Source organism: Nansenia antarctica (assembly GCF_963989245.1).
Source record: "Nansenia antarctica genome assembly, chromosome: 15".
NCBI lineage: Eukaryota > Metazoa > Chordata > Actinopteri > Argentiniformes > Microstomatidae > Nansenia > Nansenia antarctica.
Genome location: NC_137685.1, coordinates 23,515,171 through 23,530,401, shown reverse-complemented (window position 1 = coordinate 23,530,401; position 15,231 = coordinate 23,515,171). Strand labels below are relative to the sequence as shown.

Sequence of the window (15,231 nt, the reverse complement as noted above, 5' to 3'; positions counted from 1 at the left end):
ATACGGTTTAGCAATCGGTTTTGCGAATCACATTATTGCATTACAATTTGAATATTGACTCAAATAACGCAGGCAAAAGTGGCAAATGAATATGCTATTTTGGGATTGCATAGTCATTTGCACATTAGAATGAACTTTAGAATTTTGTCAGCTACAAAGCAGCGCATGACTTTGAAAATTAAATGTCAAATGGCTTTGCATTATAATTTTAATATTGACAGTGAATGTGCACATCAGGTACATGAAAATGAAAATCATTAGAATTGCATTTGAATTTGAATATTGTCTGAAAGAATGCATGCAAAAGTGGAACATGCAATTGCAATCTCATATTGCATTAGCATTTGAGTTAAGTCTACTATATGCTTCCATACCTTGGTAGCCTAGTGACCATGTCGTTGCTCATTGATAGTACAGTCAGGGGCGCCGCTAGAGATTCTGGGCCCCATGACAGAATATCATTTTGGGCCCCCCCACCTAAACCACCCATCAACCTAAACCCAGTTGAAGTTGATGAACTATTGATGCACTGCAAGAAATCCAATGATGGACGTCTTTTGTAAATGTAATTTAAAATTACAGTTAATACAGGAATCAACAATTCAGCAAAGAAATCTCAACATTCTTTAACTTATTAAATTAAGACTTGAACAACACAAGGACAAAAGTATAATTAAATGAAGATTGGAACCCAATTATAAAAGTATAAATCACACAAAAAGTAAAAAATATAATTGTAATGGGGTGGTATTGTGTCTAAATAAATGTAGATCTTGTAAAGATCAGTTGGCCATAATACTGTCAGGATTAGATCAATGAAGAATTACAGCAGAGAGATATTTACTGACTCAGCATTGCTTGTTTCACACAAAGACAAACGTGTCTTATACAAGAGGGAGCAACACAGACATGGTGCCAGCGAAATTGAATGTGAAATGGGAAGATTTTTATTTTTACACTGCGGCAGTACTGTGGAATAGTATACCTGGAGAGCTAAAAACTATATCTAGCCTAATGCACAACGATTCAAGATAGGAGTAAAGAGATCAAATCAAATCAAAGCTAAACGCTGGGCCTTCTTAGTAGCAACATCTTTAATAAGATCCTTGAAATCTAGTGATGAAGCCAACTTGCTGTGCTGCTGTCATTGTCCTTTGTTACTTCTTGCTCTGCTTCTTCTGCCTCTTTACCTCTGCTCTCCTCTCTGGCTGCCTTGCTTGAAGAGGGCCCTGGCATGGAGTATCCATAGGTACATAATTCATATTATGTCCTATAATAGTATTAACATAATAATACATACATTACACCAGATTAGCTAACTTAGATGTTATCTAGCTAGCTAACAATATTACTCTTTGACTGCCAGCCATGTTCAGAGCGGAGAGCTCCACACTGCCAGACTTTTGGGGCATTTTCGCTGAACTTTGAAGACCCACCAAATATTGACTTTTCGGACTACATAAACATTGAACATATCTACCAAAACTTTAGACTCTCTTCTTTCATCAGAAAAAGAAAGTTTGTTTCTAGCCTCTTTGAGTGTTTAGAAATCGGCCGTAGAACATAGGGTGGTTTCAGCAAAAACACCTGATTTTGACCAATAAACAGAGAAAACGAGCTTTTTCTGCAGAACTTTTTTTTTCTTTTTTTTTTCTGCACTTTTTCTGTATCATCCGACTCTGAACTGTTTGAAGAGTCGCGCGATGGCCGCGATGCTCCGCAATGCTCCGCGCCGCAATGCTCCGCGCCGCGTTTGGCACATACCCTGATCCGTTTCGCCATTACTACCAACCCACAGCAAGCCACTTCCTTCTCCAGGCTTTTATCGAACTACTGCCCCCATCTGGGACCGAAATACATTACACCCAAGTCTGAAATTCACTCGCTAGGTGTAGAACATGTCAATAACGCGATCCCCGCGAAAAGAAAAAAAAAATCTGTCTTTGGCAGTCAACGTTACTATTCTATAAGACGCCAATTGGCGTCTTTGGCAGTCAATGAGTTAAGATGCCAGTGGTCAATGTTATTGCAATTACTGGAAGAACTATTAACTAAATATGAATATTAGCTAAAGTTGTATTCAATGCATGCATGGTAATGCAGCATACATTAAAATATTCAAAATATGTTTGTTAACCCCAAACTCCTACTGCTCACCTCCTTCTCCTTCAACTGGGAGGTGGGTTGAGGGAAGGAGTCCTGATCCTGCATCTGTGCATGACGTGATTAGCATGTAACATTATACTAGTTAGCTAGCTAGCTATAGCAAGAGTGCATAGCTGCTGGATACAAATTCACTGAGCTCTAATAACCTATATTTGGACCAAAATTGCACTCATCTCATACATTTAACTGAAATTATACTGACAGTGCACTGTAAGTTAACATTACTTGAAGTTAATGTTAATTAGTTATAGCGAGCTAACTAGATCATCCACGCAGTGATTAGATCACTAAACCACTGTTGTCTAGATAGATAGCCTACATACTAGCTGTCGCCCTTTTTTGTCACTCTCCTCGTTCTTTACTTTTACTTTTCTCTTTTGAGACCCTGACTTTGGCTTTGCCTTTCACGACATCGTCTCTCTCCTTGTCAGAATATTTGCGGTAACGTTCCTCTAGTCTAGTCTAGCAGCTCGCGCACGGTGGACTGAACCATGCAATGAATAAATAGAGGGGTAAATAATAAGGCTTAATTTTGTTAAACATAGAGAATAATACATATAATTATAATTTGAATTCGGCTACATTAACGTCCTTATGATAATAATAATAATATTATTTATAAATATATATATATTTTTTTTTAAGATTCTCATGGGCCCCTGTCAGTGCTGGGCCCTTAGAATCGTCCTAACTTACCACCCCCTTAGCGGCGCCCCTGAGTACAGTATCGTGTCCTCACTCTCCATAAAATTGGATAGCCTGGTTATATTACCCCACATTAACCACTGTAGCCTACTGTCTATTCATTGACATGTACATACTTTTATCAAGCTGAAGCAAGCATATTTTCTTCAGAATAGTCATTACTGACGTTGATTACTGTGAAGTCAATGCGGACGGTGGTCAAGTTGTTAATGTAGCCTCGCGCTACATGCACTGAATATGAATGTAAAAAGTAAATATATTTGCATGAATATCAATATGTACAGTAAAGATATATCTATACAGTGTGATGCGTACAGGACAAGGACGAATAAGATATGTGCAGTGCGCACGTATCCTTTGTGCACTCCTTCATAATACATGAGGCAATATTTCTTATGTCGGTGGAAATGGTATCCATTTCAAAGCGTTTCTCCTCTTTCATACTTCTGCCAGCGGAGGCGCAGTTGATAATTTCTCCAGTTTCTATGCGTACGCATGGCTGCCAGTGTGCTTAGAGGTGCGCACAGTTTCACAAGATCTCGCCTCTTGGGGTGTCGATGATCATGAAATGCATCTGCGTTTCCTGGGGCCTCATTTATAGAAAGTACTTTGGATCAAATTTGATCTTACCCGTGTCGTACGTAGAAAACCACGTCAAAGTAGTGATTTATAAAATTTCAACGTGAGTCAATTTGACCGTGGAAACGATCGTAGCTCTACGTCAGGTAATTGACTTGACGTACGCACATTACCTACTGGTTATGCGGAGTTATTACAGGCATTTTTCGGAGTTCTGTCTGGCTTTTGACTGACCATTTATATGCAACGTTTGCAGGAAAAGTGCTATACAAATACAAAGTTATTATTATAGGCAACTATGGGCGTCAAAAGGGTGGTACAAGATGCTCGTTCACGTGCACAACATTTTAGAGTTGATTGTGATTCATAAATGGAAGCAGGTGTGGGACTTGCAAATGCCACTGGCGTGCGCACCGTTTTATTAATCCGAATGTTGGTGTGGGTAAATGTTCTTGCTTTGCGTTGGTACGCAAGCCGTTTACGCCAGTTATACGCAAAGCTTTATAAATGAGGCTGGTCCCATAGGCTACATGAAGTCAACAATCAGCTCAGGAACACAAAATTGAGAAATATGTAGAGAAAGATAGACAGTTTAATGTATACATCTTCCACTGTATCCAAAATGTCCAAAATATAATGCTTAATATGTCCGGGAGCCATGGGGTTGAACCAGCTTTTCTGCTGTTTCTTGTTGCATCAGCCATGACTGCAGCATCCTCACTCAAATGAGAGGACGTGACAGAGTTAGGACGTGACAGAGTTAGGACGTGACAGAGACAGCCACTGAGACAGCCACTGAGACAGCCACCGAGACAGCCACTGACACGGCAACTGACACAGCCACTGACACAGCCGCTGACACAGCCACTGAGACAGCCACTGAGACAGCCACTGAGACAGCCACTGAGACAGCCACTGAGACAGCCACTGACAGCCACTGAGACAGCCACTGAGACAGCCACAGCCACTGAGACAGCCACTGAGACAGCCAATGAGACAGCCACTGAGACAGCCAATGAGACAGCCACTGACAGCCACTGAGACAGCCACTGACACAGCCACTGAGACAGCCACTGACTCAGCCACTGAGACAGCCACTGACAGCCACTGAGCTTTTTTTTCTCCTCCCTGATGATCTGGTTGGTGGACGGGACCTCCCTGATTGGCTGGTTGGTGGAGGGAACCTCCCTGATGACATGGTTGGTGGAGGGAACCTCCCTGATTGGCTGGTTGGTGGAGGGAACCTCCTTGATGACATGGTTGGTGGAGGGTACCTCCCTGGTTGGCTGGTTCATGGAGGGAATCTCCCTGATTGTGAGACAGTTTGACCTCCAGACACTTCCTCCTCAGGCTCATGTCCAGCCTGGGCTCTTGCTTCTCCTGCAAAGCCCTCTGGGAAGGGTTGGTGTCACCAGTACTAGCCGGGTGGGGCAGGATGACCGTTCTCAGGTTAGGCTTTGTGTTCAGGTTGGGGTTAACCTGTGGTCTGCTCTTGTCCCTCAGCCGGCTGTCCCACAGAGAGAACACAGAGCCGGTCACATGGCCCATGACCCTGCTGTCTCCCGTGGCCAGCGAGGGCACCAGAAGAGGCGTCAGGTCTCCCACGTACCTGGTGACCCGCTGGGGGAAGCCCCAGAGACGATGGCTGAGTTTGCCTCGGACGTGCGACTCCAACTTCTCTCTGGTCTCCTGAGAGATGAAGGGGACGGAGGCGGCCCGCAGGAACATCATGATGGGCTTGCCCTCCGTTGCCGTGGTGACAGGCTGGCACGGAGAGTTGGCCCGTGGGCAGGAGGCACTCGTGCCGGACTCCAGGGGGCGTCTGGGGCGGCACTGGGCCTCCGGGGGTCCACGCCTCCACTGCACGACCAGCCGGCCCGGTCTGGGGGTAGGGCTCTGGTTGAGAGTGGCGTGGGTAGTACTCTGCTCGGGGCTCTGGTTGAGAGTGGCGTGGGGGTTAGTGGTCAGGTCTTGTTTGTGCTGGTTGTGATGGAGGTCCGGGTCAGAGTCTTGAAATTCCAGAGACAGCAGGGGGTCACGGGTCGTGTTCTCAGAGGAACTGTGACAGGCACCGGAGTCTTGCTGGCAGGCTGAACTTTTTGACTGGAAGAAGTCTGGCACGCCTGGACACCTGTCCCCCCCCCCTCTTCTGTTCCTATGGCGACACGTTCTACAGGGCCTCTGAGACCAGCAGCTGGACGACTGAGCCGAGGAGGAGGGCCAATTGGAGCAGGAGGCGGAGTCAGAGGAGGAGTCAGAGCCCAGGTGAGTATCCAGCTTAAACTCCAGGATGTCCAGCATCTTCTCCAATCGCTTTTTTTTTATTTGGTCTGTGAACTCCTTCAACAGCTTTCTGCAGGAGGACAACAAACAGGGCTCTCATTCTGGCTAACACAGCAGGCATTTAGGCTGTTCATGTTATCATCAAACCACTTTAGTTTAACAAAGAATTATGACAAATCATAATTAATGACACTTACATTTTTTGGTCAATTGTTGGTGTCGAGATTTCCTCCTGTTCAAATACAAAATGGGAATGTAATGTAAGTATTAGCCTTTTAAATACACGCAAGCCCTAGCACACAGCCTTAAGACACAGCCCTGACACACAGCATTAAAACACACAGCCCTGACACACAACCTTAATCATAACACACAGCACTAGCCCAACGGTGCTTTACGCTCATTAATATTAATATTGACGCGCAGTTTACCTCGCTTGCCGGGAGCGCGCCGGTGCCACCTTTCCTCCGGTTAATCATCCAGCTCAGGAGCCAGAGCAAGGAGAGGATACACACCATGAGCTGCAATCCAATGACCGCATCGAAACCTTGAAGCTCCGAGCTGGGAACCAACCTTGGAACCGAGCTTGGATCCAAGCTTGCAGACGACTGCAAGGGCACGCGGAAGCGCACGAATTTGGTTGAAGTGGCTGACATGTTAACGGTCCGGTAACATCGCCATGGCTATAGATAAGTAAGCGCAGTCTGTCGCAATACGTGTACTCTCTGATAGATACAGCGTGTCTGAATGTTGTTGATGATTGTTATGGGCTATATATCAATGTATGATGACGTTACGTTATTATTACGTCATGGCGTCACCAGGACAACAAAATGTATTGTTGATTGTTGCATCATTGTTTGCCCAAAAGCACTTCATTACGCTGTGTCTTGCATATTGTGTTTAAATGACCAATACAATTTTATTTCATATTTTATTGCACTGTAAATAATATAGCTCTGCGACTCCTTCCATAATATCCTTTCAGTCTGATATGCATTGTTGCTAAAACCGTATACTCCATATGCGAGGGTTCACTTTTGCTAGGTCCGAGAAAAATCGATTTTAATAGCGATGTTAATCTGTTGTTGGCACCGCATCTTTCTCACATTTTCAACTCCTGCTTGAGCTGTAGCCTACTCAAGTAGAATTTTGTGTTGATTTTTTTTTTTTTTTTTTACGTGTAATATTAGTTTCATTGAACTACTTAAACAGTTATTGTGTAATTTGTTTATTGCAAACAGCTGAGAAATAGTTTGCCAATAAACCTAATGTGCAATTGGGGGTTGAATAATTTTGATTGCAACTGTACAAGACAGGTTGCTAGTCTCGATTCATTGGTTGTGACCTGTGTGAAAGATGCTTTAGAGACGAGGAACAACTGCAGAACAATCATTTATAAATACTTTTATTAAGAATTCAGCAAGCCAAACATTCCACATAACTTATGTTAAACGAATGTTTGCTAACTATTTATTTTACAAAAATATTACATACCAGTCCAATAACATTTTAACAACGTATGCTCTTCAATGGTAACGCATGTAAGGAAGGAGACGAAGGAGGAAGACATATTTACTTGAACCAACATTTTGTCACACAGTGCGCCAAGTGTTCCATCAATCTTAATCAAGGTTATACAAAGCAAAACTGACAGCAACAATTATTTGTGTAAAACACAATAGCAAGTACAATAGATTTACGTACAACAACAACAACAACAACAACAACAACAACAACAACATACAGGGTTTAACTATATCACATCAATAATATCAGACTATACCTGACCTCTTCCCCCTCACTGGTTCCCTCTCAGCCTTACACCTAGTCTATAGGGCTTGGGGGACAGAGTAACTCCAAACACAGGAGTGTAGTCAGGTTCCCCTGCGTCCTCAGGCCAGACAAACTGGAAGCGTCGCAGAAGCGTCACCATAATCAGGAAAAGCTCCATACGAGCTAGTCCTTCCCCAAGACACATACGAGGCCCTGAAACATTAACAACAATAACAAGAAAAAAGCTAAATCAGCCATTTATTTCCATCCATCATCAACATTTATCTATAGCGATGTACTTTGTTTTGCGCTATATACCTGCAGAGAAGGGCAGGAAGGCCTCAGGCTTCTCAAACTCTCCCTGCTCATTCAGAAAGTTGGAAGGGTTGAAAGAATAGATTTTATTGTCCTTGTACAGTTGCCTATACAATGAAAATGTGGTTCTTTTGAAGGTGCAAAAACAGAAAAACATATTCACATACCGGTATTCACAACAATATTAAGAAAATAAAAACAACTATAAAAGCAAGCTAAAAGACATGAGGTCAGTGTCTCATCTGGTTCATCAGTGGTTCATCTGCGTCATATGCGTATAATGCGGTCAACAAAAATACATTGCTCCCTTCTCTCTCCACTACCGCAATGCAAGGTGCGCAGGTGCTTAAAATACCTTGCAATATCACCCCCCATAACCATATGACTTCTCAATACGGTGATCAAGGCAATAAACAAACAATCAAAGTAGGATTACAGACTTTCAGTCTGCCTCCATCCATGTGGATGAACCACCCAAAGGCCTGAGGTGTTGTCGGAGGCATGAATATGATTTAGGGGGTATTTAGTATAACAGGCTGGGTTTATTGTGAGTTTACTTGTTTGTTTATTGCCTTGATCACCGTATTGAGAAGTCATATGATGAGACACTGACCTCATGTCTTTTAGCTTGCTTTTATAGTTGTTTTTATTTTCTTAATATTGTTGTCTTTATTTGCACTTGACACCACGGACCTCATTGTCTCTTAGCTTGTTTTATAGCATTTTCACTTTTGAATTTTTCTAGTGTGTAATATTTGTGATATGTTATGTGTATAGGTTTGTGAATATGTGAATATGTTTTTCTGTTTTTGCACCTTCAGAAGAACCACTACAATTTCATTGTATAGGCAACTGTACAAGGACAATAAAGTATATTCTATTCTATATTCTATACGCATTGTTTGTTGTTTTTCTGGTTTTGATCGCTTATGGATTATTTTTGTACGTCGCCAAGTTTGATTGTTCTATTCAATTAATGCTCTAAAACGTACTTTTCATCTCAGCGGATTGTTTGGCGCATCATACAATTACGAGCCCAGACCCTGCTTGCGTCTCTCAGCGACTTTTTACTTTTGGCTCTATCTATCTATCTCGCTACAGGTGTCATATAACCCTAACCCATATCCTGTCATATAAAAGTATGTTATTGAATCTCCAGGTAATGTAGGCAATTTCTGACAACCATCACTTTTGCTGTCGTTAAGATACTTTATTTTTCTGTTTCGGTAGTCTGTCCAATGTGACACTTGCCCTCCTCCACCGGCCCTAGTTTTGGATCTAGCTTGCTGTTCATTATTTTCATGATAAATTGTAGCTAGCTAGCTATAACATCTTCATATACACCATACAGGCTACTGATTAACAGTAGGCACTGATTAACATTAGGCAAATGCCCATTGAACAGATTTATTCATTATCCTATCTTAAGAAAACTAATGTAACACTCGCATCTGGGGATTTACACGGCAAATCAAATCAAAGATCGACACATCCCTGATGACAGGGAGAGGACGTATGACTGCTCTGATGAATCAACCCCTATTTCATTAATTTTCTCTCTATAACGAAGTCGATCATTGATCGGCAACGACACTATATAATAGTTTGCCTAACTGGCAATCGGATTTGGGCTCCTAATATCTAAAAAGCACTACGGTTTTCTTATTTTATCTGATTAAAGTAGCAAAGACCAGAAATTTCCATTGACCGCCAGTCAAACTTCTACACTGCTATCACCCAAAAAGGGGCGTGGACATGACTACCCGGATGCGTTAGAATTGCATAGAGAGTTTGAATGTTTAAAGCGGATGCGTTTCCTAGAACATGTAAATGCAATTGCTGATCACATTATTGCATTACAATTTGAATATTGACTCAAATAACGCAGGCAAAAGTGGCAAATGAATATGCTATTTTGGGATTGCATAGTCATTTTAATTTTGTCAGCTACAAAGCGGATGTGTTTACTAGAACATGTAAATGCAATTGCGAATCACATTATTGCATTACAATTTGAATATTGACTCAAATAACGCAGGCAAAAGTGGCAAATGAATATGCTATTTTGGGATTGCATAGTCATTTGCACATTAGAATGAACTTTTGAATTTTGTCAGTTACAAAGCAGCGCATGACTTTGAAAATTAAATGTCAAATGGCTTTGCATTATCATTTTAATATTGACAGTGAATGTGCACATCAGGTACATGAAAATGAAAATCATTAGAATTGCATTTGAATTTGAATATTGTCTGAAAGAATGCATGCAAAAGTGGAACATGCAATTGCAATCTCATATTGCATTAGCATTTGAATTTAGTCTACTATATGCTTCCATATTAAAAAGCTCCTCTTCCTGTTTTAACCAGGACAAGTTTCTGCTTTACTTTTAATACTAAGCAGAACAGATGTGTGGATAGCAACAGAGATCTGGAGGTTTTTAAATTTCCCTGGCCTTCCCCCCCACTTAGCCATTGTTATGTCCCTGGCTTTTATTGTTTTATTGTTTTTAGTCCTTTTATCTTCTCTTCTTTTAAATTGTTATCACATCTTGTATTGTGTTGCATTTTATTTAATATCCTGCACTTTACCTGTTTTACATCTGTGAAGCACTTTGGTTCAGCTGCTGCTGTATGTAAATGTGCTATATAAATAAAGTTGACTTGACTTGACTTGAGATTTGACGATTGAAACCTGTATGTTATTTTAACCTACAATCAGGGAATATTCAAATATGTATAGGAACTTAGTGTGATTTTGAGATCCTAACCTGGGCAATGTTGGAAGCAGCTGGCAGGCATAAGCAATCAAAATAACTTTTCCTGTACAAAATCGCCGCCCTGTGGTTGAAATAGATATAACATTGAGCATATCCATGTGTCAGGGTGACTAATCATGGTGACCTGATTGGTTACCATAAAACTTGCTATGACATTACAATTATGGCATTATAATTATCCATAAAAGGCATCATGTACTAATGCTTAGCTGTTGCAGCCGGGCATAATAATATGATCAATGACTGTGTTATAAGTAACATTTACATTGACCTTTAGCAGACCTTTAGCAGACGCCTTTATCCAAAGCAACTTACGTCTAAAGTAAGTGAATCATCTATACATCAGTCATCATAACAAAAACAAATATATACATTTACAGAGAGGCACAATTGCAGACAATGGCATTGTAAATTGGGGGGTAGGGCCATGTGTGACATTCCAAATATAAACACGTACTGTATTAAATACTGTATTAAATACATTTGAATAGAATCAGTGGCAGCCTACGGCCATGGGAGACATTCCTAACATTGACACTTATCAAATGTATCTCAATGGAGGGATAGGTTACTGTGTCAAAGTATCACAATCGGTAAATGGCTGTATTGGCTGTATGTGATATACTGAATGGTAAAGATGTGTTTACACAAAAGCACACCGACACTCGTGACATCTCAAACAGCCAGCATGTTTTGTCTCGAGAAAGATGCATGAAGCATGAACATGGAAATGCCAAATGTCACCGTCATAACACTTGAATAGGTTCACACATATCCATTCCATGCCGTTGGGGGGGCTGAGTATGCATGGTTGTTCACAGGTGGAGGCGGTGAGGTTGATCGCAGCGGGGAAAGCACCAAAGATCACCCAATCAGAGGAGGGAGCCACCTATGAGGGCATCCAGAAGAAAGACAACGCAAAGGTACTGAAGACCTAGTCCTGGACAGAACACTCTAGACTGCTCCTGCCATCTTGCTTTTCCCACAAGTACTACTACAATGCTATCTGGAATTCCATAGAAATTCGGTGATGTCAAATCTATTATGACCAGACGTACTTACATTTGTACTTACTCACTAGGGTTTCTGCTGTGTATATTGCTCCATTGTTAGAATGAGATGTACAATTGATCAGTATTTTTGCATTTTGTCTGTGATGTAGATTGACTGGAACCAGTCAGCCGAGGCCCTTCACAACTGGATCAGAGGTCATGACAAAGTCCCCGGTGCCTGGGCTGATGTTGATGGACAGGTAAGAATACGCCCACAGTGGGGCGCTTGGGTGGCGTAGCGGGTTAAAGTGCTGACCATGTAACCGCAGGGTCCCGGTTCGATTCCGGCCGGGGACATATCCTGCATGTCGTCCCTTCTCTCTCTCACCCATCCTTCCTGTCATAATCTCTATCTGTCTCTGTCATTAAAAAGAAAACCATGAGTGGGACTGCCCCACTCAGAAAAAAAAGAATACGCCCACAGTCACTTATAGTGGAAATCCTCTGAGACAGAGACTGAATCACAGTAGTGTAAAGTGGCCTCTCCCTCTCCCTCATCAGCACTGACTTGAAAACACAAGAGGTGAAAGTGAGTACTGAGATGCACCTCAGAAACTCATCCCACTGTTGTCATGCCAACCTTTCTCTGTAGAAGATGACGTTCTACGGCTCCACTCTGGTAAACGACGGCACCGCTGCTAACGGACAGCCCCTGGAGATCCCTGGTGCCAGCCGACCTGGTCTGGTCACCAAGGCAGGCCTGGTGCTGTTTGGCAGCGATGGCAAGATGGTAAGTTGCCAGATGTTACACAAACATCATTACGACGCACTGGATATTACCAGAGTTTCACTTTTGGGGGATTGTCTTTGGCTTGTTTCGCACTTTCTTCCTCATTATTCAAGTTAAGATTCCTCTGAATAAACCATAGCCATTCGTTCCATTCGCTTTTGTGAGACTCTGAACTTGTAGTATACCTACATGCAACCATACTACCTGACCATGAAGTATGCAAATAGGTCATGACTTTTATAGAGGCCATGTGTGCTAGGCTAACCTCTTGGTGTAGCGGGCCATGTATGCTAAGCTAAGGCGTGCTAGGCTAACCTCTTGGTGTAGCGGGCCATGTCCCAGGCTAGGCTAGACTAACCTCTTGGTCTAGTATGTATATGTATGAGTTAGCATAAAGGACATGTAGATAGAGAGAGGAGGATACTGCTGCTTTAGATCATTGGGACACACCTGGACTGGCTGGTTGATACACGGGATATATTGAGATAAATAACAAATAAATGGCCAAAAGGACATTCTGAAAGTATGTGAAATGTGTTAAAAAAAACAATGAAAACTAACTCGCCCTCATAGCTGGTGTTGCACTTTTGGCTGAAATAACCTCAATTAAATCTCTGACACAGTTTTTTCCCATTCCTCCATGCAGAATTATTCCAGATGTGTGGTGTTTGAGGGGTGTCTTGTCTTGCATGCACAGCCCGTTTCAAATCACCCCACAGCATCTCAATAGGATTCAGATCCGGGCTTTCACTTGGCCTGTTCCAGAACTCTCCATTTCTTTCTTTTGAGCCGTTCGTTGGTGGATTTACTGGAATGTTTTGGGTCATTGTCATGTTGCATGGTCCACATCTGCTTTAGCTTCAATTCTGCATGGTCTCACATTTTCCTCAAGCACCCTGTGATACAATATAGAATTCCTAGTGGATTCTATGATGGTGAGCAATGACTTCTCTAACAGCATGTTTGGATACTGGATTCTGATTGGCTAGCAACAGTGGTAAATACCCCCAACTCCCTTCAGTTCAGCTCCGACCGCATTTCCAGTATCAATGCGCCTCCCAATCAATCTGATAAAGAACACCTGTGCTGACTCCGCCCACTGTTTAGCCAATAGCAGTCTACCAATCTGGAGTGTCATTCCAAGGCACCAATCACGAACAAGTTGGCTCAAAGGCAAGTGAATGTGGCCTAGCCTACAATGCAATCGTTAATGTTGTTTATGGGACTATATTCTGTGGCGGAAGGATATATGTATTCTGAAATGGGTGTTTTGATTGATTGATTGAAAACTTTATTAGAAGATTTGCAGAAGTAGGTACATGAAAGTACATATTACATACAAGGTCAACTAACAGGATAAAAACCCAAGAAAGCCACTGGCTTATTTCAATTGGGGTCCTTGATTCTCAATTCATCGTTACATGTAAGACAGACAAAAAAGCTAGTACTATCTACAAGATAATACAGACAAATAACTATTACTATCTACAAGATAAACACACATCCATCATGGGAAGAACAATACAACAAAACATAAGGTATGTACAGCGGGTAGGACAGGTGGGGACATACACCACAGGTGGGGGCGGGGGACAAAACACAAAGTATGTACAGTGGGTAGTTCGGGTCTTTTAATCTGATTTTTGATTTAGAGGGTCCAGTTACGGATTGCAGCCTCCTGTAAATGTTTTTTGAGAGTGGTTTTGAAGGTGGGCAGTGTTTTGCACTCCTTTAAGATTATTGGAAGGGCGTTCCACATTTTTACTGCATAGTTTGCAAACGAGTTTAACCCCTTGTTTGTGGTGCAACGCGGTTGAACGTGGTTCGTGGAGCTTCCTCTGGTGTTGTATGTGTGGACGTTGTTCACTTTTTGGAAGTATGTTGACAGGTACTTGGGTGTCTTTGTGGTGTAGCGTATCTTGAAGACCAGGCCCAGTGCAAGCTGCTGCACTCTGTCAACTACTCGTAGCCAATCAAGGCTCAAAAAATGAGCAGCGGTTAGATGTGTCCTAGGGTTGAGGCCTAGCCGAAGCCTAACCAGTTTATTTTGGGCTGTCTGGAGTCTTGTTTTATGGGCCTTTGTGGTTCTATAGTACCATGATGTTACGGCATAGTCGAAGTGACATTGAATGAGAGCTCCTGATAGGGTCCTCAGTGTGTTTTTACTGACAAGTGAGGATATCCTGTACAAGAATCTAGTTCTATGGTTCACTTTTTTGATTGCTTTTGCTGCCATTTTATCTCCGGAAAGATTTGCCTCTAAGATGGAGCCCAGGTATGTAATATCCTCTTTTCTTGTGATATCTTGTGATATTAATAATGTCAAACGAAGAAGTGAGAAAACGTGCTGGTAGAGAGATGGTAAGTTACCACGCAGATCAGAAAGAGAAGATGGAAGTACATCGGCCACGTGTTGAGGAAAAGCCCGGATGACCATCAACGCAGAGCCCTCAGATGGACCCCTGATGGGCGGAGAAAAAGGGGACGACGCCCCAAAGAAACCTGGAGGAGAACCGTCGAGAGGCAGCGGGACATGCCGGGTCTGAGACCCGGGGAGGCGGCGGCCGCTGTCGCGAGGGACAGAGACCGGTGGCGAGGGACGGAGACCGGTGGCGTAAACTCGTTGGAGGCCCTACTCTTCACACCCGGGGGGTATTCCATCAACGTCGCTAAAGGAAAATCCTGGCTTATTTTTGATAACTTCTCGCGAGACTTATCAGAATATGCCTGGATATTTTTAGGAACTCTCGCGAGACTTGTCAGACGAAACCTGGATTTTCTTTTAGCGTTGTTGATGGAATACCCCCCTGAAGAAAAAGGACCTAAGTCAAGTAAGTCAAGAAATG

The 15,231-nt window shown here is 42.5% G+C and overlaps 1 protein-coding gene across 1 annotated transcript; it reads left to right on the top strand.

Annotated features, from left to right (window-relative positions):
- Positions 1 to 11,406: 11,406 nt before the first annotated feature.
- On the top strand, positions 11,407 to 14,931 carry LOC308171261 (mitochondrial 10-formyltetrahydrofolate dehydrogenase-like; the record flags this gene model as incomplete). Its single annotated transcript, XM_080546102.1, has 4 exons — positions 11,407 to 11,526; positions 11,766 to 11,855; positions 12,248 to 12,385; positions 14,833 to 14,931. 4 exons carry the CDS (start codon positions 11,407 to 11,409, stop codon positions 14,929 to 14,931), a joined length of 447 nt encoding a protein of 148 aa, XP_080402228.1.
- Positions 14,932 to 15,231: the final 300 nt, after the last annotated feature.